Source organism: Pyricularia pennisetigena, chromosome 6 (genome assembly GCF_004337985.1).
Source record: "Pyricularia pennisetigena strain Br36 chromosome 6, whole genome shotgun sequence".
NCBI classification, from domain to species: Eukaryota; Fungi; Ascomycota; class Sordariomycetes; order Magnaporthales; family Pyriculariaceae; genus Pyricularia; species Pyricularia pennisetigena.
In genome coordinates, this window is record NC_043744.1 from 5,711,775 (window position 1) to 5,738,881 (window position 27,107).

Consider the following 27,107-nt stretch of genomic DNA (forward strand, 5'->3'; position numbering starts at 1 on the left):
GGGGGGCTTTGATTACTTGTTATTCATTTGCACTAGTCTAAATCTTTGTTACCCCACCGCCAAAATGACCATGTGCAGATGGAGTTGGTATTCTATGGCTGCAGAGTGATGAAACCGATCCACGGAGAACCACTGTTGAAGATGCAGACAGGTGCGGAGTGAGGAGGGGAAAAGGAATGAGGAGGTTCGAGTGACGTAGATTGTGAAGTCAAGCTGGTCGCTACGAGGAAATATCAAGACTTCATGTCAGCCTCCTAATTCACTCCAAATACTATGTAAATTATTCGAGGGGGGTTACAAAACGCACAGCTACCCACATGAACTATACAAAGGACCACACTCAGATTTCACCACTCAATATACATACACACAAAACACGCTAGACCATGCCGTCATTCATCGTCTTTGCAGGTCTCCTCGCCGCGGCTTACTTTATATATCGCCTTCTATATGGCACCGACACGCCACACATCAAGGGACTACCCGAGGTCCCAGGCCTGCCTCTCTTTGGGAGCTTGATCGAGCTGGGGGATAACCACGCCAAGGTCGCGCAGCGGTGGGCAGAAAAGTACGGACCTGTGTTCCAGGTGCGGATGGGGAACCGTGTAAGACGAGGCTCCAGAACATAAACCGACCATCAAAACCAAAGCCCGCTTCCCATCGTCCCTTGGCTGACACAAGACACGCACACGCCCAGAGGATCGTCTTCGCCAACACCTTCGCCTCGGTCCGCCACCTCTGGATCGCCAACCAATCCGCGCTCATCTCCCGCCCCAAGCTGCACACCTTCCACACCGTGGTGTCGTCCTCGCAGGGCTTCACCATCGGCACCTCGCCCTGGGACGACTCGTGCCGCCGCCGCCGCAAGGCCGCCGCCACCGCCCTCAACCGCCCCGCCGCGCAGTCGTACATGCCGCTGATCGACCTCGAGTCCACCGTCAGCATCCGCGAGCTGCTGCGGGACTCGTGCGGCGGCGCCGTCGACCTCGACCCGCGCGCCTACTGGCAGCGCTATGCCCTCAACACCAGCCTGACCCTCAACTACGGCTACAGGATCGACGGCGACAAGGACGACAAGCTGCTGCGCGAGATCACCGACGTGGAGCGTGGCGTGTCCAACTTTCGGAGCACGAGCAACAACTGGCAGGATTATGTGCCGCTGTTGAGGCTGTTCCCCAGGCTGAGTCGCGAGGCGGGCGAGTTTAGAGCCAGGAGGGATGTCTATATGGATCGCCTGCTGCGTGGGTTGAAGCAGAGGATCAAGATGGGGACGGACAAGCCGTGCATCTCGGGTAATATTCTCAAGGATCCAGAGGCCAAGTTGAATGAAGGTGAGTTCCCCAAGTCTCTGTCTCTCTGTCTCTCTGTCTCTCTGTCTCTCTCTCTCTCTCTCTCTCTCTCTCTCTCTCTCTCTCTCTCTCTCTCTCTCTCTCTCTCCCCACCATCTCCCACCCACTTTACCAACACCCCTTCCCACCAGCCGAGATTAAATCCATAGGCCTGACCATGGTCTCGGCCGGCCTCGACACGGTCCCGGGCAACCTTATCATGGGTATCGCGTACCTAGCCTCTCCGGAGGGGCAAAAGATCCAGCAGCGCGCGCACGCCGAGATCCTCGAGAGCTACCCGGCCAACGACGCCTGGACGCGCTGCCTGGACGAGGAAAAGATACCCTACGTCACGGCGCTCTGCAAGGAGATTCTGCGCTTCTTCACCGTGATCCCCATCTGCCTGCCGCGCGTGTCGGTCAAGGACGTCGAGTGGGAGGGCGCCACCATCCCCGCCGGCACCACGTTCTACATGAACGCCTACGCGGCCGACTACGACGCCGCGCACTTTTCCGACCCTGGCGTCTTCAACCCGGACCGGTACCTCGAGGACGTCGAGGGGACGCCACACTATGCGTACGGCGCCGGCGGTCGCATGTGCGCCGGCAGCCACCTGGCCAACAGGGAGCTGTACACGGCCTTTGTGCGCCTGATCTCGGCGTTTGAGTTCGTCCCGCCCGCCGACCCGGCCGACCAGGCCGTGCTGGACTGCCTGGAGGTCAACGCCATACCGACCAGCTTGACGCTGGAGCCCAAGTACTTCAAGGTCGGCTTCAGGCCGAGGGATAGGGACATGTTGGACGGGTGGATCAGGGAGAGTGAGGAGAGGACGAGGCATTTGCTGTGATTTTCCAAGTGAATCATGCTTACGCAAATGCTCTGCTATTCTCTTCTTTGTCGTTGAACAAAATACTACTAACCTGGAGCTTTATATAAAACTGGCACAGCAATATCAGGTTAGCTCGGATGTGACCTGACCTGACCTGACGCAGATAAACCCGGTCTGGCTCTCGTGACTGCTGAATATCATTTACCATTATCCAGATTTTGCTTTAATGTAGAAAACACTCAGCTTACACATGGCAGTAAGCCCAGGGCTCAACGAATTCTACTCTGCATAGACCACTGCTGATGCGCAAAAAAAAAAAAAAAAAAAAAAAAACACTGGTGACTGAGTGGCTGAAGGTCACCCAGATTCGCATCGTGGCCCTAATAATTTCCAACCTTGGAACCATTTTGGGCATATCATCATCGTCATAACATGGTGGCCCTGCCCAGCTACCTACTAGACTAGTATAATAACGTTCAGCCGCAACTCCAAGAAAGCGACAGAGAAAAAAAAAGTTCTAGCCGATTCTGTTCCAAGAACTGACAGCCGGATGAATAACACCATCTACAGATATGGTCTAACGCGAGTTCAGTTTGGCTAGACCGGCTACAAAAAAAAAAAACAACTCCAGACGACACGGCCGAAAAAAGGCAGTCTGGTTCAGTTGTAGCCTGCAACACAGACGCGCGCAAAGACATCTCGGCACAAACGGCCTCGCTATCGCGAAAAGGAAAAAAAAGGTTGGAAACCCAACGCCTTTCTGGCCCTATCGACGACCTCGGCTCACAGCCCAGGAGATAAGTTAAATGACGTGTTGGGAGCCGAGAGAGACAGAAAAAAAAAAAAAAGAGAGAGGCGCTCATTGAAAAGCCAGGAAAGCCGTTGACCTTGGCTGGCGAACACTATAGCCTCGCAGCTTGAGTGTGCTAGCCACTTTCTTGGCGGTTGAGTGAGCCATTCGCATGGGCCCTCCCTATACGTACCACTTACATACCTGGGGCTTACGTATACGGTTATTTATTTTAGGTACACGTGCTATGCAAGAAGAGGGTTTTTGTGTTTTGTCGAGTCCAGGCCAGAACCCCTACCCTGCATGCATTATGAAAGCAGCACGAAATGTTGAAGAAACTGGAGAGAAGGGCAAAAAATAGAAAAAAAAAAACAAGAAAATAAAATAAAAAAGAGGCAAAAAGCCAACCCAGCTGACTGGGTCAACTCGCTGGTTCCGGTCAGGGATAAGTCGGACGACAAAGGCATTCCTGTAGAAGTGGTGCCAAGTTACCCCCAGAGAAAAAAATTAAATAAAAATAACAATAAAAGAGGTGGTAAAGCCGCGCAAAAAAAAAAAACTTCCCCGCCAAGAAGTTTCGGCCGCCCACCGAGCTCGTGGTTCCGAGAACCATCATCTGAGCATTTCTTTATTTCTTGTTTTGTTTGGAGAGAGAGAGAGAGAGAAACAGAGAGAGGGGAATGCGTAATAAGAAAAGAAGTAGTTGCGATGACCCTTTGACAGCCGTTGGGGGAAGAAAAAAAAGGGGGGGCCGCAGTCCGATGATGAAAGAAACTTTGTCGTTTCGAGGGGGAGTGGAGGAGGGGGAAGGGAGAAAGAAAGTCCATATTTTCGGACTGCTTGCGACTGCTCCTGACGTGTACATGCCTCCTCCTCTCTCTCTGTCCTTGACTCTCCGAGGTCATGTTCCGAGGAAAAAAAAAAAAAAAAAAAAAAAAAAAAAAAAAAAAAAAAACATGGAAAGAAAACCGTGGTTATTCCATCAGTTGGAAACACTATGCTATAGTTTGGGGCCCTCGTTCAAGGATCCCCTTTACAGAAAAATAAAAGATTCTATTATATACCGGTAGGTAGCTTATCAGCTAGCCCATTAAGAATAGGTTGTCTATTTCGAGCGGGTCAAATTGTTTATAGAATTTCACTTATACCCCTTTTCGCCTTGTGATGTTGATGTGGGGGTGGTTATAGCCCCCAAACAGGGAAACATTTGCATTTCAAAACCACCCCCACCCCCCTCTTCGAGCAATAAAAAAAAAAAAATAACTTGGACGACCGTTGTAGTTTGTTTCAAAGGGCGTAGGTACCTTTTGAAACATTAGTCCGGCAGGGAAGACGTTGAGAGGGGGAAAAGAGGAAGCATTGATTTTTTTTTTTTTTTTGGTTCTCCTTGGTGATGGTCTTTGCAGGACTATGCATGCCTAGAGGTCCTTTGCATGGTCCCGAGCGCGGAGACTCGGAGGTTTTGAGCTCGGCACCAGACCAGGTTTGGACCCTTGATGTAGCAATCTTCCTGGTCATCATCTATTCTAAAGATCGAGATTCTTTCTTGGAGATTTCGTTCGTTTCCAGTATTTTCCGCGATCTTGTCAGTTTCCTTTTTCTTTTTCTTTCTTCTTTTCTTTTCTCCTCTCCTTGCTTCTTTTGCCTGAATAAGTTACCGAGGCCCAGCCGATTGGCTTTTTTGAAACCTTCGATTCCTGACTCTTTTCAAAAATCGATTTTCCCCGAGATAAGTGATTTGCAGCTTTACCCAGGGTAGCTCCAATAGATCCGCCGCTCACCCACCGGGGGAGGGGGGCGTCAGGATTGGAAACGCGAAGCAGGCACGGTCCCGTCACGCTATCCTGCTCCCACTGAAACAGCTCCGTGTTTGGGCGTCATTAGGTACTGAGTGAGGTCACCAACGTCGAGACAAGAGTTGTTAAGCGATTTAGCCCTTCGTGTTGAACCCAAGGGCACCCTGTCCGGCTATGGACCCGGGGTTTTGGCAAAAAAAAAAAAGAGAGAGAAAAAAAAAGCGAAAGACCGTATTTACAAGAACTGAGAATATTCATCATAATTGAATAATTTAAAAACTTCAGACCTACAGGGACCTCCATTTCAACCAAACTTTTGCGCCGTCATTACCATGCCCTACGCCCATTGCTTCCCATCTTTTGACATCGCGCTGTCACATGGGAACCTTGATCGATAAGGTTAGCTTTTCGGCCAAACTTGCCGCGGCCGAGAAAGCAGATGGTATTCTTTGAATGCTCTTTTTTTTCTTCTTCTCCCTTTGTTAATTAAATAACTGTTTGTAGATGAAAATTACAAGTAAACAAAAAATCTCCGAAAATTTTCAAAATCGGCCCATCCGAGCTGGTGACGGAATTTCGTGGTTTTGACAGAAACTTTGCAATCTCGACCAGTTGGCATTGTAAAATACCATGTAGCGAAAAGAACAAGGGAGGCAGGTGGAAGTATGTATGTATGTACTGCTTTAAAAAAAAGTTTAGTGTATCTGCTGAGGTGTTTTCGAGAAACTTTGAGCAGAGGTAGCAGAATGTGTTAGAAAGATGAGCATCGAGGCTGACACACTCGCAAGGTCATTACAGATTCGTAGGTGTTGGTGTGTGTGGGTGGGTGTATGTAAGGTGTACTGGGAAAGTGACGCCGTCTCATGCCCGACATAGTTTATCCAAGTATGCATATATTGTAGATGGTCCAATCTTTTTCAAGTAGGTATTATACAAATTGAAGCTTGTAGTAGGCTGATGGCGACGTCTTGAACGTGGTACACAATATGTCTGTTGTGCCTCATTAATTACGTTGGGGGTCATCGATTCTTTGTTTGGTACAGTACGTGGCTTGTGTAAAGAAAGACCAAACAGGGTGACCAAGCCGAGTATCCAAGCTCTTTTTTTAAAGACATTCGGTCCATTTGGCCGTGCTCGTCCGACAAAACCACACAAACACATGACCGAGGTACGTACCCCTAAAGCCTGACTTGATATCATATCCTAGCAATGCCGCTGTGCATGCATGCACATTGGGTCATTTTTTGCTTTTGATTATCTCTCTTGTCGCCGTTCCTGTTGAAGAAGTTCGGAATATGATCTTGGCAAACCCCCTTGTCCTCAAACTCTTCTCGTTCGTACCAGGGCCATCGAGATCCTCATCACATCATGTCAGGCACCACGGAAATACGTAGTACATACGACCTGTGGAGATGAACTGACTGCTGGATGGGAGTTTATGGAGGATAAATGATTAATTCCTCTGCAGCCTGGACGTAGGTGGGTATGTAGATACGGCATCACATATCGGTACTGCCGGCAGGAACAACCTTTCGCATCATCTGGTTGGTCAAAATTGAATCAGGGGAAGGCAAACTACCAGGTGAATGCAAAACTGTCAGGCTGGTTTGCTTCATCTAATAGGTAGACCGGACAACGGCAAATTTAAATGACTGAGTCGAGCGAGTGGGAGAATACAACTTGACCGGTACCGACTTTTGTACAAGCGGTACGCACATGCATCAAAGTTCATCGCATCACGGTCGCATTATCTTCGTCCCGGAGGCCCAGTACCAAGCCAGACCCAAACGTGCGGTAATGCACAACGACGCAGGGAATCGGACTTGTGATTGCGGCATGGTGACGTGAAGAAGATAGAAAGAAAAAGAACGCTCACAAGAGGTTTGTGGCCTTGTGCCTCGTGCTCAAGAGGCACAACCGCCGCCTAGAATTCAAGGATTTCTTGTCACTCCTTTGCGGTGAACATCATGTCGGAGCGAAGCAGGGGTGAATGGCAGCACTTTTGGGAACTTTTTAACGCAGTGATAGGGGTCCATTTTCGGTACCGTCTGTACATTGTCTTCTGCTCGGGGTCCACCTACATTGATGAACACTGCTTTTGAAAGTAAACGGAATTGAGGAGGCGAAAAGATGGAAAGGAATTGTTTTATTCAAAACAGCAAAAAAGCAAAAGACAAAAAAAAAAAAAAAAGCCACTACCGACGCCGACTTTGCTACCCTGTCAAATTGTAACCTAAAGTCTCTAGCAAAGGAGCCCGGTTAACCAAATCCACATTTTCAGGTGGGAGAAGTACGACAGAAGGCGAGCTGATGCAGTCGACTGCGGGTAAGCTGGCGAAAGATTTTTAAAAAAAAAAAAAAACCAAAAAAAAAAAACCAACCAACCAGCCATCGCTTGACTTCGACAAGCCGACGGAAGGACCTGCAGAGACGGGGGTCGGTTGCACCTAAAATCGAAACCTGGTTGGTGAATTGGGAAGCAACAGATCTGGGCCGGAAGTGTAATGTTGAATCTTGATTTGATGTTTGAATTTTTTCTATTCTTGTTTAGCATCTTGGATCTCTATCTCTCGTCCATCCTTCATGACTTGCCTAACCCGACTTGACCTGCCCTGACATGACTGCCAGCTCGAGCTTCGCGACGAAGCCAATCCAGCGATAGCATCCATCCACCTACCTACCTTAGAAGCCTCACTAGTGGCGCACTATACCATACCCTGACCCACCCCCAGTCCCCGCGGCAGGCTGGCTTCTTCAGATTGGATCCTAAACCCAATTGATTCTTGTTCCAAAGTCTAGACGGTCGACAAACTATTAGGACGAATTGAGCCGGCCGCACTCTGATGCCTGAGCCGCCGGCTGATTGCGATTTGACTCGACCTGACTTTTCCAATCTTTTCGAACCTACCAGGATAGACTAGAGCACCCTAAATCCGCAGACGGAATCCCAGCAAGGGGATCTGAAGCGCGGACCGAAAGGAAGCAATTGAGACGCGGGGCCAAAAAAAAAAAGACGGGACAAGACAATGAGGAAGCATGCCCTCATCTGCTCCAACCATAGCAGCAGCACCACCGCCAGGTCCAGCTCCAACGTCAGCTCCTCCGCCACTCCCGCGTGCTGTCCTTACGCCGCCGCCGCCGCCGACAACTCCCAGCCCAAACTTTAGTACAAGGGTGGTTGCAGGTTCAGGTTCAGGTTCGGGTTCAGGATTTGATGCGGCACAATTTGGTACGGCGGACACAGGTGCAGACTTCATCCCTGGGACGCATGAGACTACGATTCGCACACCCGTCGCACCCAACGGAGTCAGTGCCAAAGCCAGTGCCCCTGCAAGTCAGCCCGCCACAACCACCACGCCAAACTTGAACCTTCAACAACGCCATACTGGTGCACCACCACCAACCCGCACCGCGCCTTATTTCCACCCCCGAACCTCTTCCTTACTGCCCCCTCCAAACCCTATAGTCACGAATCGCCAGCCATTTCTTGCGAGCGATGTCTCGAATGCAGCTCTGCCTTTGACCCACCATCAGGAGCTGCACCCACAACCACAATCACAACCGCAACCGCAACCGCAACCGCAACCGCAGCCGAACACGACGAGGCTGCCATACTATCACCACCCACGCCCACATCCACCACCACAGCACCAACCACCACAACCAGAGCCACGGCAAGCACAACAACAACAACAACAACAACAACAACAACAACAACACCCCTGGCATAATCACGAAGAGCTCTTCTTCCACGACAACTCCCGTTCAAACGACGTTGCTTTAGTCCCGACCGCCAAAGCCTACGCCAGCCCTCCGCCCGACGACGCTGACAACTTCGCGACGACCTCGCTGTCCGAGTCTCCACAACCTTCGAGCCTCCTCCACGCTCCCCAAATCCGCTCCAGTTCCGCCGCAGCCGTCGATGACGACAACCGAAACTTGAACCGCTGGTCCTTGTCATCTTCTCCATCCACCCGCCGACAGAGTATAGATAGTGTCGCGCTACACGCTCAAGTCAGCGCCCAGTATCAGTCGCTGGCCTCGGCTGCACGGCCGGCCGGTTCACCTTCGAGGAAGCTTCAAAAGAAGGCTAAACCCGCCACATCTCCCGGGCTAAGCCGCGTTCGTCGCACGTCGCCCTCCCCGGTCTCGATCCCGATCCCGCCGCTCACCAGTCTTCCGCCCATAGTCTCACTGCCGTCCCTCGAGGCAGAGGTATCCACGCCGCGAGCGTCGCCAGCTGCCGATGCATATCCGCCCAGGCGTGACAGCCTACTGATTAAGCCTTATGAAAATTCCGGTTCGCGCTCTACATCGGCCAGTGACAGGAACAGCAACAACGCGGACGGACCCGCTTCGAATGGGAGGAGGACCAGCGGCGTCGAGATGATGTACGTCGAGAGGAACGGGGGCGGTATGCCGCAGCAGCCGCAGCAGTCACCGCCTCACCAGAATGGTCACTCAAGGAGTCATTCACACACAAATGGAAGCAGTGACACCTTGACATCGCGTGGGAGCAAAGACCGGTCGAGCAAACAGCCCTCACAAAAGGCCATGCTCTCCCAAGCGTTGGAGAAGGCCAACGCAGCGGTGCAGCTTGACAATTCCAGGAATTTCGTGGCTGCAAGATTGGCCTACTCGGAGGCCTGTGATCTGCTGCACCAGGTTCTCATGCGGACGAATGGCGAGGACGATAGAAAGAAACTGGAGGCGATAGTATGCCCACCCCCGCCCTGTTACCCGCCTACTTCGCCAAGACGCGGCCCCCCTCCCCCCTGGCAGACTTAGAGCTACTAACGACTTGCTTCTCGATCTCAGAGTAAAACGTACACGACGCGTATAGAAGAGCTAGATGACATCCTTCCCAGAGAGAAAGCCACGCCACCCCGACGACCAAGCCGAAGTCAGAACGATGGTCTGTTTGGGGTTCCCAACGATACAGATGACGAGTCGGCCATGATGTCCACGGCATCATCAGCCTATTCGAAAACTTCATCCCATCAAAGAGAGCCTAGCGGCTCCAGGCCAGCCAACAACATACCTCTGAACCCCACGAAGTTCGGATCCTTCTCCAGCAGCCAGTTCTCGCCCCAATCGGCTTATCAACCACCGCAAAGGAAGTTGTCAAATGCGAGCGATCTAGGTCTTATGCCTCCTCCATTGTCTCCTCGTCGACCACCGTCACCCGGAAGGCAAACAGGAATGGTTACCCCCGACGCCCCGTTCAGAGCAGACTTTTCCATGGCAGCCACTCGGCTTGCTCCGCCACCGCAATCGGATGATAGCTCTTACGCCAGAGGACACACCCGAGCTGGCAGTCATGAGTCCGTATCATGGCTGGACCCGATCGACGAGTCGGGAGACTCCAACGCTCCGTCCTCAAATCACTCCAGGTCATCTTCGATGGGCCTACGGAGAAGGCATCTCCGGACCCGTAGCGGGGGAACAGAGGCCGAGTTTGACGCCGCACTGGACGACGCCATCGAGGCCGCATATGACGATGGCTATGACGTTGTTGACGATAAGAAATCCTTCGATGAAGGAGACGATGTGGTCGCTCGGGCACTTCGGAGAGTCGAGCTGGCCAAAGAACGCGTCAGAGAATCAGAGAGAGAAGCGCTGCAACTCGCAAATGATCGGGAGAAGAGGCTACGAGAGCAGCTGCAGGCGGAAGACGATGACGAACCCGGCGATTTCCTGGATGCAAACGACTCTGACGAGGAGGAACGCATCCTGGAGGAGATGACAAAAGGATATATCATTGAGGACTTTTCATTGGGTCCTGGGAGTAGGATGCGACCCAACATGCCATGGGCGTCGGATTCTAGCGAAGGCACGAGCCGGACATGGCACACTTCTACGGGATCCAACCCTCAAACTGCATCGACGACACTCACGACGGTTAGCGAGGGCGCTCGTCTGTCCAACGGTGACCGGCCGAAAACTTCGCAGGCGCCATTGCCGCCGCCGACGCAGGCGCTTCCCCAACTTCCTCTACAGAGGCCTGGTTCATCAGGTAGCCGCCTGAGCGAGGTCAAGACCAACGACAGCGTACGTAACCGCCGGCTATCGGGTCAGAATCCGAAGCAACTCAAGATAGAGACTTCAAGAAACCCGTCGGTGTCAGGGCCTCACACCGGTGGGACAATGTACATTGCCGAGACGCCCATCACACAAGCTCCGCCTCTCCCCAAGACAGCGGGCTACATTGCCCAGCAGAGACAGGCTCTCAACGCGGGCGCTGCCAGATACAAGCAGACTCCCTCTCCAACGCCACCAGTACCCCAAACTCAGGAGAACGACACGGCAAAACAACCTGGCCTCAGGAAGAATTATTCTTCGAGCAGCCTGAAGAGCATGAGCCAGCGGGGCCGGAATCTGTCGATAGCGGGGTTGGAAGAGTCAGACATGAGCCCTGGCACGCCACTTAGCAACCAGTTTGGATCTACACAACGACCTGCCGTGCCGAACCTGCCGACGCCCATCGCGGCTGCGTTCAAGGATCGGATAACTAGCGGAGGCGCAGGAGGTCTGTACCTCTTTGACGGAGCCATCAACGACGGCCACCTCAGCCCCGCCGAGTCTCCCACTTCGGTGGTAACTGCCGGAGGGATACCGGACGCCCCAGTGCCCCTGGAGCCCTGCCCGAAAGGGACGATGCTGCGGCCGTTCTGGCTGATGCGTTGCCTGTTCCAGACGCTTGCACACCCGCGCGGTGGCTACTTGTCTAATAAACTGTTTGTGCCGCGTGATGTGTGGAAGGTCAAGGGCGTCAAGCTCAAGAACGTCGAGGATAAGATCAGCAATTGCGACCTGTTGACGGCTGCGCTGCAGAAGCTCGGGCGGGTCGACACGTGCGATGCAGACGCGATGCTTGAGGAGATGCAAAGCCTCGAGAGCATCTTTGAGCAGGTTCAGGCTAATTTGACACGCCGCCTCGGCAACAGTGAGGTCGGTGTCCAGTCAATGGCAGCACTGTTCCGTGATGGCGCCAATGGCTCCGCCGCGGGTGCTGGTGGTAATCTCGACCCAGAGTCTGCAGGTTCCGTACCGCGTTCCGCCAGCGTCTCGGGCAAGTCGAGCTTTTCGTGGCGTCGGCTGAGGTCCAAGAATTCGACACCTGGGCTCAATGCAGGGCCCGGAGGTTTCAGGAAAGAAAGCCCGGCGACGATGATGATGGATTCAGCCTTTGGGAGCAATGGCGGTAGCAGCGGAATCAACGGCGTCTCCAGCCTGCCCATGACGAGCCAGCCGACCAGCCGACCCAGCAAGCGCGACCTCAGCGCTGTTCAGTTTACGGGTCCGAACGCAGCTTACATGGCCAGCCTGGCGAAGCTCTTTGATGCTGCGCAGGCTATTGGTAAGTTTTATCAAGCTGCGTTGTGCTTTGGTTCGATGCTTCTTCTTGTATGCTGACCACTTTTCAACACGAAAATAGACCAAATCGCACGCCAAGTCGAAGACCCGGGCCTCAGGCATGCAGACAAGACTCAAGTCGGGCTGGAACTTTGCACGCGTCACGCCGCCGAGTTCTTTGCTTTCTACATCTGCCGGTTCGTTCTGACGGACTTGACTATCCTGCTGGACAAATTTGTCAAGCGAGGGAGCGAGTGGGTGCTGGTGTGAAGTTTTTTGTTACTTGCAACACCACCACCGTTTGTTCATCTTTTCATTCTTATATATATCTTGACTTTATCGGTTTGGTTATATATGTACAGCTCGGCTTCTTTTGCTTGTGTTGCCACATTTTTCTTAAAACCGACTCCCCGTTAATGTTCATTGTCACTTAGTTGTCCTTTTTTTTTCTTCTTGTCTCCTGCTTTTGTTTTCTTGATACTGGCGTTTGCTGGACTCAAGGTACTGATCCTTGGTAGGACTGGGTTTGGTGTTTTTGGGGTTTGTCCCCCCCTTCATTTTGAGAAGGGGATGGTGGTTTTGAAGCTTCGGCCACCTTTTTTATGTGTTCATATATAAAAAAAAAGATACCACATTCGCTAGGCTTGGTCGGTTGCTGTTTTTCGTTGGGTATTTTTCATGGGGGTTTCTTTATATCTAGGCGAGGGATGAAGACGAACTAAATCAGCGCGGAGCAGAGATTTTTCTTTTGGATAGTTTCTTTTTCTTTTTGTCTGGAATAATTGAGACATGTGTATGTCGATCGGCTTGGGGATTTTCCCTTCAAAGCCAACCGACACACACCCTCCTGGTGTTTCAGCATGCTTGAAAAAGTCTTGAATAGGTATCAAAGCTATTTAAACAACGACTTGTTGTGAACATATGGATGGTGCCTTATTTGTCGTGATCTTCTGTATGGTCTAGTCTAGATTTAGTAGGATCCGGAAAAGTTTTCATCGTATATACTTTGTTTAGCACTCACCCGACGTCTTATAATATCGACTGTCGGCATCAAGAACCCTTGCCCAAGTCTATTCAAAACAGTAGTATTATTACAAAAAAAATATACACATGACAATGATGCTTTTCTTCTTTTGTTTTCTCTTTGCCATTTTTTTTTTGTACATGGACCACCGCAAAAACATCCCCCTCTTCACCTCTCGAGAAACTTTTGGAAAGACGAGTGCTCGATGGTGACGTTGCCAATGGCCCGAAGCTTCTTCCTGCCCTCCTTTTGCTTCTCGAGCAGCTTGCGGCGACGGCTTGGGTCGGCGGCGTGCAGCTTGGCTGTGACGTCCTTGCGGAAGGGTTTGATGGTCTCTCGGGCGATGATGCGTTTGCCGACCGCCGCTTGGATGACGACCTCTGTTTGTTTTTTTTTTTTGAGCGAGTTGGGTTTTTCGTTAGTTGAAGGGGTTTACATGTGCAGATGGATGTTCCAGCTAGGCCAGTGACTAAGAAAAAAAAAAAAAAAAAAAAAAACTCACCAAACATTTGCCGATCGACGTGCTCCTTGAACTTGGTGACCCACTTCCTCCCCAGCCTCTCGACCTGGCTCGTGTGCACAACGCGGCAGATGGCGTCGACGGGGACCTTGTTGACCAACAGGTTGAGCTTGACGAGGTCGCTCCTCCGCCAGCCGGCGTCCTCGTAGTCGAGCGTCGCATAACCCCTGCTGGCGCCCTTGAGCTTGCCAAAGAGGTCGTCGACCAGGGCCATGGAGGGCAGGGCGTACTTGACAATGACCTGCTGCGCGCCAAAGAACTCGATGCTCTCCTGCTCGCCGCGGCTGTCCTCGCACAGCTTGATGATGCGGCCCAGGTACTCCTCGGGCACGGCGATGGTGGCCGCGACAAAGGGCTCGTAGAAGCCCTCGATCTTGCCGTGGTGCTCCGACATGTCCGGGAATTGGGTCGGGTTGGTGATGATGGTCGACTTGCCGTCCCTCCACTGCACCTTGGTCGGCACGGCGGGCTCCGTCAGCATGATGCTTGCGCCGTGCTCCTGTCGCAGCCTGTCCTGGAAGACTGAGCAGTGCAGGGAGCCCAGGAAGCCCAGGCGCCAGCCCGCGCCGAGGGCCTCGGAGAAGTCCTTCTGCAGCGTCACGCTGCGGTCGTTGAGCGTCAGCTGCGTGATGCTGTCGGCGAGCCGCTGGTAGTCCGACTGGTCCGTGGGGAACGCCGCCACAAACACCATGGGCTTGGGCTCCTCGAAGCCTGGGTACGGCTCCACGACGCCCTCGCTGCCCTGGAACGTAAAAGTGTCGCCGATCTTGGCGTCCTGGATCCGCTTCATGCCGGGGCTGAACGAAAGGTAGCCGACCTGGCCCGGGCGGAGGGCCGTCTGCGGCGTCGGGTGCGGGTACTGGATCCCCACCTCACCGACCGTGTAGCGGTTCCCCGTGGCTAGAGATACGACGTTGTCGCCCGGCCTCACGGTGCCGTTGAAGATGCGTACCAGGAGCACGACGCCTCTGAAGGTATCGTACCACGAGTCCACGAGCAGCAGGCGCAATGGCGCATCCGGGTCTCCAGTCGGGTGGGGAATCTGCTCGATGACGGCCGGCAGCACCTTTTCGACGTTGGTCCCAGCCTTGGCACTTACCAGGACGGCACCTGTCCCATCTTCAGCGACGTCGAGCTCGAACGTGTCCCGCAGCTGCTTCAGGGCCCTTTCCGGATCCGCAGTGGGCAGGTCGATTTTGTTGACGACGGGGACCAAGGTCAGGCCCTCGGCAAAAGCCAGGTAGAAGTTGGCGACCGTCTGTGCCTGCACGCCCTGGGAGGCGTCAACGAGGAGCAGGGCGCCGCCGCAGCTGGCGTAGGAGCGCGTGACCTCGGCCCTAAAGTCGACGTGGCCCGGGGTGTCGACGAGGTGCAGCAGGTAGTCCTCGCCACGGTAGCGGTACAGCATGGTGCAGGTCTGGGCCTTGACGGTGATGCCGCGCTCTCGCTCGACGTCGAGCTTGTCGAGAATCTGTTTGTTCTCATCGCTGGCCGAGATGGTGCCCGTGAGCTCGAGCAGACGATCGCTGAGGGTGCTCTTGCCGTGGTCGACGTGGGCGATGACGCAAAAGTTGCGGTAGCGCTCGATGGGGATGGCGGCGATGCGCTGCTCGAGGTCCGTCATGGGCGCGCTGCTGTGGTGGCTGCTGCTGCTGCGGGCCTGCGGTATCCTGTCATAGCGGCCGGAGCCTAGGGTAGACCGTGGCAGGTGAAGTATGGCATTGCGCGGCGGTAGTCTTGACAGGAGACGAGGTCGGCTTGGTGAGCTGCGACTGTTGCTGCTGGTATTATAGAGTCGTGCGGGATGGGAGAGGGCAGGCCGCCGGGGCAGCCGCACGCGCACACATTGTGGCGTGAGCCCTTTGCAGCAGCTCATCCAGTCGATGCTGCGTGGATTTTGAGCTTGTCTTTTGTTCTAGGTGGTATTGTAGAATGTTGGAGGCATCGTCATGAGGGCCAGCTATCGATAGAATGCATCTCAAGTAGACCAGGTAGGAAGCAGTGTAGTCCAGAACAATTCGGTAGACCCACGCGTCGCTCTGATTCGTCTCGCGACTTTTTTTTCTGGGTCTGGAGGCGCGATAAGCTCTTATCCTCCATTCATCTTGTGCCAACGCCCCACTTTTGGGTCTGTTTAGTTTGGAGATCTGCTTTCAAGGTATAGAACCTATCCAATGCAGTCAGTACCTTGCCTTGCTTGCCTCTCTAAAACCCACAGCACGACCTTTTGCAAGAGGGGAACCTTGGTTGGTTATAGACAGAATCGCAAGATTTTTTGATTTGTTTTGGAGTATCTTGAGTACTCAATAGATATTTGAAGCAATCGACTTTTCTGCGAAATCCCCAATCAGTATGACGATAACTGCAAACTACATTATCCCCAAATGTGCTATCTAGTAAGCCAAACAAAAAGCACGTAGGTATAGCCCAACTTTGACTAGGGAGGTATCATATAAAGCTCTTTATCGTTCCCCCCAGACATAAACGTGTCGAATCGTGTTCAGGCAGAAATTAAGAGCCGCAGAAGCAAGGAAAATAAAAAAAGCAAATCATAACCAATGAAACCCATGCCTGTACCGGTCTATAACGTGTTGAACTGTGTGCAATGTGGTAACTCATAGCAGAGCAGAGATCGTGTGTGACAAGAAGGAATGAATCGTGGGAATAGTGACAAAGGAAAATTCAAGCCAGCCCTGAAACTCCAAATCCCCGAAATCAAGCGAAAAGAAATGGCAGCGAGTTGGTTCATTTCTTGCTCCCCTTCTTGACAAACTGCTTCAGCAACTGCTCGCCAGCAAGGCCCATTAGCGCATTCTTGCCGGCGCTACCGCCGCCGCCGCCACTCTTCTTTCCGCTACCGCCACCTCCGTTCTTGTTGTTGACGCCGGCCATGAAGCCAGCCCCGAGCGCCGACGTGGCGACCTTGCCCGCCTTGGCCGCGTTCCACTGCCCGCGCTGGCTCGCCGCCGCCATGGCGCCCGCTTCAAAAGCCGCCATGCCGACCTGCTTCCATGGCAGCTTGCTCAGCGCCTCCGTGATATCCTTGGTGGTTTTGCTGCGGTTCAGACCAGGCCTCGCTCCCGCCGCCGCTGCTGCTGCACCGCCCGCCGCTCCGTATGCGGCCGCGTCGCTCCCACGGCCCTTTTCGCGCGTGGTCGCCGAGCGGCGCAGGTCCGGACCCCCACCGGCCCGAGGGGGGTAACGGTCTCGGTCTCCGCGGTCGCGGTCATAGCGGTCGCCTCCTCCGCCGCGGCCTGCCGAGTCGCGATAGCGGTCCGAATTGTAGTCGCGATCCGAGTTGTGGTATCTGGCGTCGCGGTCACGATCAGAGTAGCGTGGCCTGTCGCGGTCGCGGTCGCGGTCGTGGTCCCGGTCCCGGTCCCGGTCCCGGTCCGAGTACCGAGGGCGATCTCTCTCGCGGTCACGGTCCCGATCCCTGTTGTCATAGCCGTAATCCCTGGGGCTGGAACGACGGTCTCTTGGGTGGTCGTCGTAGCGGGGCCTATGGTCGTCGAATGAGTTGCGGCGACGGGGCCGGTCATACGAGTCCCTGCCCCCTCCCCGAGCCGTCTCCGAGTATCTCGGAGGTGGGTAGTCGTACTCCCGAGACATTGTGTATCTGGGTGGTTTATGTAGCTGTGTGTCGTATATATGTGTGTGTCACGGACTCTATGGCGTTGAATGCAGACCAAAGAAGACTAGGTAATAGACACCAAAAAGTCGGTGTCGGGGTCTCTAATAAATATGTCGCTCAAGGAAAGAAATGATGCGGCAAAAAAAAAAAAAAAAACAATGCTAATGATGTGGAAAGGTGTTCGTTTTCTATCGTTTCTGTCGTCTCTGTCGTCTCTGTCTCTCTCTAATGTCGTTGTATGCAGTGCTGGATCCTCTCTCCTGGGTCAGGACAGGCTTGTTGTGTTTAAGGCGGAGAAATTGGGCGTATAAACGATAGTGTGGGCTGATGGGAATGATGAAATGACGATGGAAAAAGAACAGGGCAGCGAACGGGATCACGGCAAACCTTTAAAACGGAGCAACTTAGTTTAACTCAGCGTAGCACTCCCTCCTCTCACAGGGTACCGAAGCCAAGGGAAGTGGGCCAGGGTTGCCTTGAGCTTGCAGCGTACGGTGTGTGAGACTGGTCGATCACCTGGCCACAGCAGGCGCCAACAAGCAGTTGCTCACAGCGGGAACGAAAGGGCCATCAGGTATAAAGAGAAAGAGTGAAATAAATACAACACTACAGCAAAAACCTCGCACGTGCTAATCCTGGCCAGGCGGACGAGACGGTTCCGAAAACGTCGCGGAAGTCGGGTCAGCCGATAGGAATAGGTGGTGTGAGCTATTACTTCTTTTCTTTCTCTCCTCTTCCTTTGTCTGTAAAGCCAGCCCAGATCTTGTCTGCAACAGCCAAGCAGTAATCCATAACGTTGCAAAAGATAAACGGACAAGAGCCAGGGTCTATCTCAGGCTGTCGTTCTTAACAGTACATAAGTGTAGAAGAAAAGAAAGTTTCGCCACACCGCACATCTGGTTGCGTGGTAGTGGGGAACTTCGGCATCTTCTTTCTTCTTTCTCCATGCACAATGCCACCTGCAGTGATGATTGACAGGCAGTACATCAAAAGCTCGTTCAAATTGATCGATTTGATTGAACGGCCATGGGTGCAATCGCAGTGTGACGCTCGGGCAAATCCGGCCCACTTGTCCCACATCACCGTATCCAAAACCGGTATTTGAGGCCGCCCTATTCTTCAGGATACCCAGACTTTTCCAGACTAACCAAGTAGGACCCCCATTTGGGTCTGGAGGGCTCCCGATGCGGGTGGTGGCCTCTCTGACAGCTGCGCTGGTCCGCTGCGGGAGACCCGGCAGTGGGCGGTGACACACTGGCAAACAGGACAGGCACACAGGGCACACTCGGTAATACTGCCTAGGCAGTCAAACGGTGGTGATTCATAAATTTTGGAGACCCCGAGATTTTCCAGATCTCGCCCAACAATCAGTCAGGTTGGGTAGACTTGATCGATTTCATCATAGTGTCTAGCCGTGGGGACACGTCTTAGCATAGTTGCAGCACTAATGTACTGCAGTAGTAGTTCCAGTAGCTTGAGAACAACGAACCGCCAACACATTAGCAACTACTGTAGACTAGGCAGTAGGTATACACTGACTGGCTCGACGTGAATACGGCGGATTGGGTTTTTCTTGGGATGCCTTTTTTTTCTGCCCATTAGGCACAAGGGCAGCTCGGATACCATAGGCTGAACAGACTAGGACGACAAGCAAAACGCCGCCCTATCACCGACGAGACACACCCAGAGGTAAGCCTCCTAGTGCGCGGCCTCGATGCCATTGGCAATTAAGCTAGCCCAGTCAAGCGCCATCCCGTTGAGAAAGCTGCATCTCCTATGCATCCGGTCTGCATAGCTGGTGTGATTCAGCTGCAGGGCTCTCGCCAAAAGCGTGGCCTGGTCCGTCCGTTCTTGTGATGTGAAATATTCCGAGAGTTGCCGCTGGGTGGTGTGTGGAACTCGCCACAGGCCTCCCCGAGGCACCGCCACGATTTTTTTTTTTTTTTTTTTTTTTTTTTTTTTTTTTACTGCTGCACGTACGGTAGGCTAGGCTGGTGCGACCGTTTTGACCAAAATGGAGAAATTAGGTCCCTTGACTTATCCCCAGGCAAATATTCGCAAAGACGGTGTGCACGTGTCAGCGCAAAATAATTGGATTGCGCCAACCTCCAAGTCCAGCGGAGTAAGAGAGATCGTGTTGACTAACAACCAACGCACAAAGGAACCACTCACGGAAATTGAGAGGGGTATTGAGGCCATTCACTGCACCAAGTGGTATGTCACGTGTTTTTCTCGAGACGATAACCGCCATACATTCAAACATCGACTGCTCAGGTGCGACCAATGATTCCCTGAATTTACTACACACACAGTTTCCCGTAGATGCAGGATTTTGTCGTTAGATGAAAGATGGTAATCGAAATATTGAAAAGGACGGATCTTGAGTCGATCTTTTGGACTTCAGTTGGTCGTACGGAAGATCATCTGTCTAGTCAAAGATTGAGCAGATGATAAAAGAGGTGCAGTAATCGATGGGGAAAGCTAAATATCTGCATTACAATGCAGGTTCATTCTGCCCAACGACACAACCATCAATACAGACAACAAAGGTGGTGCATGATTGAATCTTTGCGCCCCTCTTCTGGCATCTGTTGAAATTTCATTCATTGATCGACGCCCAACACCAAAAGAAACATCTCCGCCCACCAGACTATTTCGTCTCACATTGACAACCCCTCCATCATCACATCAACACGCCCAATATCCACTCGGAAGTCATAACAACCCGAGACAAACCTGCACAAACCCCAACAACAGTCCAGTGCGGTAACAGCTGTCAGCAACAACATAAAAAGACAAAAATAAAAGATTAAGAAAATGACAGCCGCTCTCGTGCTCGAGAACGCTCAATGGAGCCCACCCGGCCCCGACGGACGCATGATGGTCGGCTGGCTCGACGTGGCGACGTCGCAGACCCGATGCGCCCTCTTCGAGCCCACATCGGCGTCGCCCGCCGAGGTGGAGCCCATAATCGTCAAGGCCCAGCAGAGGCTCCCGTGTCTGGGCGGCCCATCCCGGCCCGAGGAGGCACAAACCTTCCGTCTCGCCGGCATCTCGCGCCTGGGATCGGAAATCGGCCTGCTGTATAACTGCACCCAGCAACCCGTCACACTACGCGATTACATCACCACTCGGCCCAAGCCCGACAGAAGAGACAGGCTACGACTCGCCCTGGCCGTCGCCACCAAGGTGCGCTCGCTCGAGGTCCACTTTGACTTGAGGCATCCGGACCTCAGGGCCGAGAGCTTTGTGTTTATCCGGGACGTCTTTAGGCCGGCGGCCACGAACGGCGGCGACAACGGCAACAACAGGGCCACCATCAACGGCAACGACGGCAGGGACGTAGACCTCAGCCGGCCCTTCATCCTAGATTGGTCCCGCCGCCCTACGCAGCAAAGCATATACCAGCACCCGCGGTTCCGACCGCCCGGCGAGCGCCCGAACCGCGAGTGGACCTACCAGGTCTTTGCGCTGCTCATGATCCTGAGCGAGATCGCGGCTTGGGACTCACTTGCCACGCGCTTTTCCAGCTCCACGACCCCCGCGGCGCTGCAGGCGGCCAAGGAGGAGCGCTTCCACCTGCTGAAAACGGGCGCGTGGCAAGTGTTTCCCTGGGCCTGCACTCAGCTCGAGCAAAACATGGAAAAGCTGGAGCAGTACGACAGGTGGCACGTCAAGAGGTTTTACGACATGTTGTGCGACAAGCTGCAGACGCAGGTCGCCGACGCCGGGCTGGGAGAGAGCATCATGACCATGGCATGAAGAGTTTATTTCCTCGAGGTGGAAAGCGATTTGTTATGCATGCAAAAGCATAAACAAGAAGAAGAAAAAGCATGCAGAGGAGAAAAAAAAAAAAACTGTTGCAACGACTGAATTGGGTTCTCCCCTCGTTTGCAGAAATCTTTTTTTTTTTTTTTTTTTTTTTTTTTTTTTTTTTTTTTGCGCAGAGGCTTCTCACTATTGTTCACTAGTCTTACTGGAGATTAGAGATTGGACCCCGATCATCTGTTTTTGTCGCATTGATGATTGGATCATCGCAGCCTTCACAGTCGCGCCGCGGTCAGTTGTGGCTTGGGCCGTCCTCCGCTGGCGTAGCTGCCTGGATCTGCAGTGCACTGCGCCGCCCCTGCATACGTACCGCCAGGGTTTTGCGTGCCGTGCCTAGATTCTGACGACATGAAAACACTCAGTATTATTTATGTCCAACATCCTGACCGATGGACCAGTCGGCGGCAGCATCACTCATGTCTTGTTCTGCGCGGCATCTCAAACAAAGCAGGGCATTGATTGATTGGATTGAAATTAATTTGGAACACAGCGTGCCAACAAGCCACCAGACTAAGTGGCGGTTAGCACGATGCTCCCTATTTCAGAAACAAAAACACAAAGGCGATGCGGTGCACATGTGATGGGTGTCGGGCGTCGGTTGTCAGTTTGTCCATGTCCAGGGCTTGCAAGGACAAGGTGACAGGCAGGTTGGCAAGCCTGGGCACCAAGACCATTCGCAGATTAATATCCGTAGAGAATTGTCACCTAGCGTCAACATCAGCTGCATCAGCTGGTTCAGTAAACAAGGACTATGCAATCAAATACAAATGAGCGAGCGCACACACAAACACAAGACCCTTGCCAACTTTGCCATACCTGCCGCGTCTCATAGTTGCTTGTTCATTTGCCAATCAAAGTCCAACAGTGGGCTTTCGGGATGGATCCTCCCACACGGGAAAAGCAATGATCAGCCTTCCCTGGCAATAGACCCGGAGGCAAACTCGCCAACCAGGACCCATCGCTCCTGACTAGGAACTACGGTGCCAGTTCCCCTTGATCCAAGTCCCGCCTCAACCCCTGAAAATACGAGCTTTTTCGGCACTGCGTCAGTGGACCTCCCCATATTTACACGTGACGTAGTATAGGTCGAGACTCCCTAAATGTTCGGCCATCTCGTTCCATTCCATCAACTCCGCCGCCCTCGCACCTTCAGCCTTCGCCTCACTCTCTTTGCTATTCTTGGGTGACCTACGCCTTTGGGATTTTGTTTAGAGAAATCAGACACTCTTTTACTTTTTTTTCTTCTTCTTTTTTCCCCTCTTTGCATTAGTCACTGGCTTTCCCAGTCACACAAATTCTTTGTCACTCCTTCAGACTAAAGTCGAACTTTTTTTTCGCAGTCAATAAAAGGAAGGGTTTCCCGACTTCCTCATCCATAACTTATTTATCCCGACTTGTCTCTACAGACGCACTCCAGATTCGAGCCTCTAGCAACAACAAAATGCGTGTCTCATTTTCCCTTTTCACCGCCCTTGCGGCCGTTGCCGCTGCAGAGAACTACCTGGGTTTCAACTCGGGCTCAACAAAGGCCGACTACTCTGTCAAGGTCAAGGCCGATTTCTTGCAAGAGTTCAAGACGGCACAGAACCTCGAGGGTGCCCCCGGCGTCTTCAACGCCGTCCGTCTGTACACCAATATCCAGGGCGGTACCCAGGACGATCCCATCTCAGCCTTTGAGGCCGCCATCGAGACCAAGACCAAGATCCTGCTCGGCATCTGGACCTCGGGCACCAACTCGATCGAGAAGGAGCTGAACGCTCTGCAAAAGGCCGTCAAGCAATACGGCAGCAAATTCACCGACCTCGTCATCGGTATCTCGATCGGATCCGAGGATCTCTACCGCAACTCGGTGACTGGTGTGGCCAACAAGGCTGGCGTTGGTGCTCAGCCCGACCAGCTGGTTGCCTTCATCGGCGACTTCAAGAAGGCCTTCAAGGACACTGCCCTTGGAAAGACCCCGGTCGGCCACGTCGACACCTGGGACGTCTGGCCCAACGCGACCAACAAGGCCGTCCTTGACGCCATCGACTGGGTTGGTGTCGACGAGTACCCTTACTACGAGAACGGCAAGGGCAACAACATCAAGAACAGTGGCAACCTGTTCGACAAGGCCTACAACGCCACCATCCAGGCCGCCGGCGGCAAGGCCGTCTGGGTCACCGAGACCGGCTGGCCCTCGAGCGGTCCCAACTGGGACCAGGCCGTTCCCTCAATCGAGAACGCCAAGTACTACTGGCAGGAGATTGGCTGCCGTCAGCTGTTCAACAAGGTTCCCACCTTCTGGTACAACCTCCGCGATAGCAACCCCGACAACAAGCAGCAGTTCGCCATCACCAAGGACCTATCCACCAAGCCCCTCTTCGACCTCAAGTGCCCGACCACCTTCGACACCGACAAGCAGCGCCAGGCCAACAGTGCCAGCAGCGGTGGCAACAGCAGCACTGGCAACAGCAGCGGTGGCAACAGCACTGCTGGCAACAGCTCCAGCACCCCCAGCACCGCCAGCGGCTCCTCCAACTCTGGAAGCAACACCAACCCCTCTGCTGCCGGCTCCACCTCCAAGGCTCCCAGCAGCGCTGCTGGTATCATTGAGGTTCTTCCCGTCGCCGCCTACGCTGGTCTTGCTGTCATTGGTGGTGCGCTTGCCATGTACTAAGCGAAGATGCTTTGTTTTTTTTTTATACCCATAGTCTATTGGTGGCCAGTTTGTCAAATGTTTTTTTTTGTTTGAATAATAAAAGAGCAGATAAAAGATTCTAGTTCTATTTGGGCTGGGCTTTTATTTGCAGACCTGTTTTTTTTTTAAAAAAAAAAAATACTAGGGCTCCCAAATGGTTCTCTTATCCAGCCACAATAGACCTCGCATCGAAATTTCGAGGTCTTCGTGGGGAAATGACCACACAGTAACACAAAATAATAACCTCCCGTATTCTCGCGCTTGTGAACCTACCTAACTTAATTTTGCTGTACAACAACGACTCTCTTCCCTGCTGTCATGTGGCAGGTTTGCATTTGACAGTGGATCGGATCGATCTTCGTTCTGATCTTTCGGAAATATGTCAAAGCAAATCCATGTTGAATATTCCCAAACAGGTGATGGCGCGTTTCAAGATGCATATTGGCATATTGTTATCAGGCTAATTTTAGCATCAGACAGTGACATGAGTAAAAGTCAAACACGCAAGGACACAAAACGCTGTGTGCGACGTTGGCCTTCGCCTCGACTGTAATATAAACCCAAACTTCGACGAACAAACTACTGCTGCATCTGTTTGGGAACATTGACACCAAGCAATTAGACATCTGGAGCAATATACACAGGGTGGAGCAAACCAGCAGAAGCAAAAAATCAAAAACAAATGCCCGCACCCAGGATCGAACTAAGGACCTCATCATGTCGTCGTTATACGAGTGATGCGCTCTACCACTGAGCTATACGGGCATTGTTGAAAGATGATTGAGATGTTCTCTCTATAATCCTGAGACCGTCCTATGCTGCTCCATCATCCCCAGTTCGTTCTTGGGCCTCCAGCTCTCATCAGTCTCGCAAATATTACGATGGGCACAGATCAAGTGAGCAGTTATGGATGGTACCTACTGATCAAAAGACACGTCTCATGGCTTAAAATTGCGTTCATGTCGGGGGTTTTCTGATCCCAAGTCCGAAGAGGGTTCCCTGTTTCATTGTCCCCTGCAGGCCTATTTTGTTGGTCGACAGCAAGCACTCCAAGTATTCGCCTAAACCGTTCTGTAGTGCTGTCCCGACGGCTACCGATCCACCGATCGTCAGCTTCCTTCCCTGCACTAAACCCGCCCAAATTCCGCCTGACGCTCAACCTCACGTGCGCAGAACCCCCGGCCCTTTTTTTTTTTTTTTTCTTTTTTCTGCGCTTGGCATACCCTCCCCCGATGGCCTTGGATATTTGACCTGTCCTTGGCCGCAAAGTGGCTGCAACTGTCAGACACATCTGCCCCTCTTCACGCCGGCGCGGTCGGGTCGGCGGGGCGCGAGGGTCTGTAGGTGGCGAGACCGGCGGTGGGTGGTGGCGACGCTGTGCCAATGCTGCTCTTGCGTGTATGCCACGGCAGCGGGAGATGGCGTCGCGGCAGCCGGCGCGAGAGGGTAGGTTGGTGACCAGTATTTGTTCTTGGAACTACATGTGCAGCGCAACTAGTGAGCAAGCTCGACGCTTCTGAAGTGGTCGTAGTGAGATACCGGGGATGGCTGCAGACTTACACCCAGCGTCGACTTGGCGATACTCTGTACTCTGTACTATGTTCCAGCCTGGCTGTGGCACAGCTATCTGTCGTTATGCGGTTGGTTTGGTATACTTGGGCGAAGTGAGCTGACCAGACCTGTATTTGCCCGAGAGGTTGTACTTCTCTCTTCATCCTTTTGGGCTGCGACTTCCGGATGGAGACCATAGAGACATTCTGCACCGATGGTCCAAGTCCAAGTACCGGCATACGATGCAAGGCCGGTGGCCGGCTGAACTCACACAACCCGGCTGTTAATATGTCCGGGTACGCTGAGTGGATTCACTGTGATTCTTCATGTTAACTCGGCGATATGATAACCTTCTTTTATCGCGGATGCCAGTAACTCCCACTTGCAGGCCTGCATCTGGCTGTAGAAACGAAACGACATTCGCACCGAAACCCCAAAAAAGATCCATCCCTTGGAATCGAGAGACTGGGCATAGTTGCAAACCAGCCTATAATGCAATACCACATCCCATACACTTTTTTTTTTTTCAAGTATGATTCCTTCTCATCAAACTTGTCCAATGTTGTTGTTCGTTTCCTTCCACAACCCTTGCTTTTTTTTTCTTCTTCACATCACCGAAATAACCCGCCGCTTCTCCTTTCTACCCCCAATTTCTCAGAAAGCCCTCATCCGTCCATATTGCTGTACCCGCTCGGGCAAATAAATAAAATCCCTCGAATCGGCAATTGGCCCCGTGGTCTGCGGCGGCGTTTCGGCCCGCGCCGGTTCCCGCCGCACCCTGTCCCGGTGCCACCAGCAGCCGCCAAGAACCATGGCCACGAGCGCCACGGCGCCGATCGACACGCCCACGGCGAGCGGGACGACACCGGACGGGTCGCTTTCGTGGCTCGGCTCCTGGTTCCGGTCGTTGTTGTCCGTGGGGAGAGGTCCCTGGGGGTCGTCCACAGGCAGCGTCTTGGTCACGGTCTCGGCTGGTCCAGAGATTGTAGTTGCCGGCTGGGGGTCGTCGGTGGCGGTGCTGGTGTCTCTGCTACTCTCCACGGTCGATGTTGTTGTCGCTATGCGTTCGTCTGAGACGGTGCCGAGGATGACATAGTCTGGAAGCTCGGGTCCTTGTTGATCAGAAAAAAAAAATCACATTCCCAACCCTCCCCACAGAAAGAGAATTTAACGATTAGAGCGAGGTTAGAAAATGAAATAGAACAACTCACCCCTGATCCTGAAAACATTCGCATCCTCATCATCGCAGTCATCCTTCCTTCCCGGACATGCGTAGTAATCCTCCCTGTCCGCGCCGCACTTCTCGAGCCTCTGGGGATGATACCTCGACTCGCAGTCCTGCGCGCAAAAGTCCCCATTGCGGTTGACGCAGCCGCCCTCCCAGATTTCCGACTTGCCCGTGTCTACGCAGAAGCCGTTGACGAGGCAGCCCTGGCCGCGTCCGCAGCAGGTGCCGTTGACGCCGGCGACCAAACCACCGACCCCCTTGTTCCACTCGCAAGGCCGGATCGGCATCTTGTCGTCCTCGATGGGTCTTCCGCCGGAGAGGTAGCACCGTGCCGGCTCCGCGGTGGCGGCGGGAGTGACGACGACGGCGAGGATAATGGCGAGGGCTAGAAGGAGCATGGCGGGCATACTGATGCTGGCTTGGCTGGTTGCTCGAGACATGAGTTGGTTGGCTCTTTGAGCCAGAGGGTAGAGGAACGATTTGTAAATATTAGATGGGATGGCGCAGCTGGAGGGAATGACGAGGGAGCTATGAGTGATGTGCAGA

The 27,107-nt window shown here is 53.1% G+C and overlaps 7 protein-coding genes across 7 annotated transcripts; 4 read left to right on the forward strand and 3 right to left on the reverse strand.

The window, feature by feature from the left end:
* Positions 1-386: 386 nt before the first annotated feature.
* Positions 387-2,175, forward strand: PpBr36_05425 (uncharacterized protein; the record flags this gene model as incomplete). Its single annotated transcript, XM_029892581.1, has 3 exons — positions 387-605; positions 698-1,331; positions 1,481-2,175. The coding sequence occupies 3 exons, from the start codon at positions 387-389 to the stop codon at positions 2,173-2,175; spliced, it is 1,548 nt and encodes a 515-aa protein (XP_029750397.1).
* A 5,604-nt stretch (positions 2,176-7,779) lies between these two features.
* Positions 7,780-12,369, forward strand: PpBr36_05426 (uncharacterized protein; the record flags this gene model as incomplete). The annotated part of the gene is made up of 3 exons (XM_029892582.1): positions 7,780-9,459; positions 9,562-12,103; positions 12,182-12,369. The coding sequence occupies 3 exons, from the start codon at positions 7,780-7,782 to the stop codon at positions 12,367-12,369; spliced, it is 4,410 nt and encodes a 1,469-aa protein (XP_029750396.1).
* A 922-nt stretch (positions 12,370-13,291) lies between these two features.
* PpBr36_05427 (uncharacterized protein) lies at positions 13,292-17,255 on the reverse strand (the record flags this gene model as incomplete). Its single annotated transcript, XM_029892583.1, has 3 exons — positions 13,292-13,503; positions 13,626-15,379; positions 16,417-17,255. The coding sequence occupies 3 exons, from the start codon at positions 17,253-17,255 to the stop codon at positions 13,292-13,294; spliced, it is 2,805 nt and encodes a 934-aa protein (XP_029750395.1).
* A 2,839-nt stretch (positions 17,256-20,094) lies between these two features.
* PpBr36_05428 (uncharacterized protein) lies at positions 20,095-21,039 on the forward strand (the record flags this gene model as incomplete). Its single annotated transcript, XM_029892584.1, has 1 exon — positions 20,095-21,039. The coding sequence occupies one exon, from the start codon at positions 20,095-20,097 to the stop codon at positions 21,037-21,039; it is 945 nt and encodes a 314-aa protein (XP_029750390.1).
* A 1,507-nt stretch (positions 21,040-22,546) lies between these two features.
* PpBr36_05429 (uncharacterized protein) lies at positions 22,547-23,761 on the forward strand (the record flags this gene model as incomplete). Its single annotated transcript, XM_029892585.1, has 1 exon — positions 22,547-23,761. The coding sequence occupies one exon, from the start codon at positions 22,547-22,549 to the stop codon at positions 23,759-23,761; it is 1,215 nt and encodes a 404-aa protein (XP_029750389.1).
* Positions 23,762-25,063: 1,302 nt separating this feature from the next.
* On the reverse strand, positions 25,064-25,497 carry PpBr36_05430 (uncharacterized protein; the record flags this gene model as incomplete). The annotated part of the gene is made up of 2 exons (XM_029892586.1): positions 25,064-25,259; positions 25,343-25,497. The coding sequence occupies 2 exons, from the start codon at positions 25,495-25,497 to the stop codon at positions 25,064-25,066; spliced, it is 351 nt and encodes a 116-aa protein (XP_029749550.1).
* Positions 25,498-25,987: 490 nt separating this feature from the next.
* Positions 25,988-27,001, reverse strand: PpBr36_05431 (uncharacterized protein; the record flags this gene model as incomplete). Its single annotated transcript, XM_029892587.1, has 2 exons — positions 25,988-26,445; positions 26,545-27,001. 2 exons carry the CDS (start codon positions 26,999-27,001, stop codon positions 25,988-25,990), a joined length of 915 nt encoding a protein of 304 aa, XP_029749551.1.
* Between the last annotated feature and the right edge of the window lie 106 nt (positions 27,002-27,107).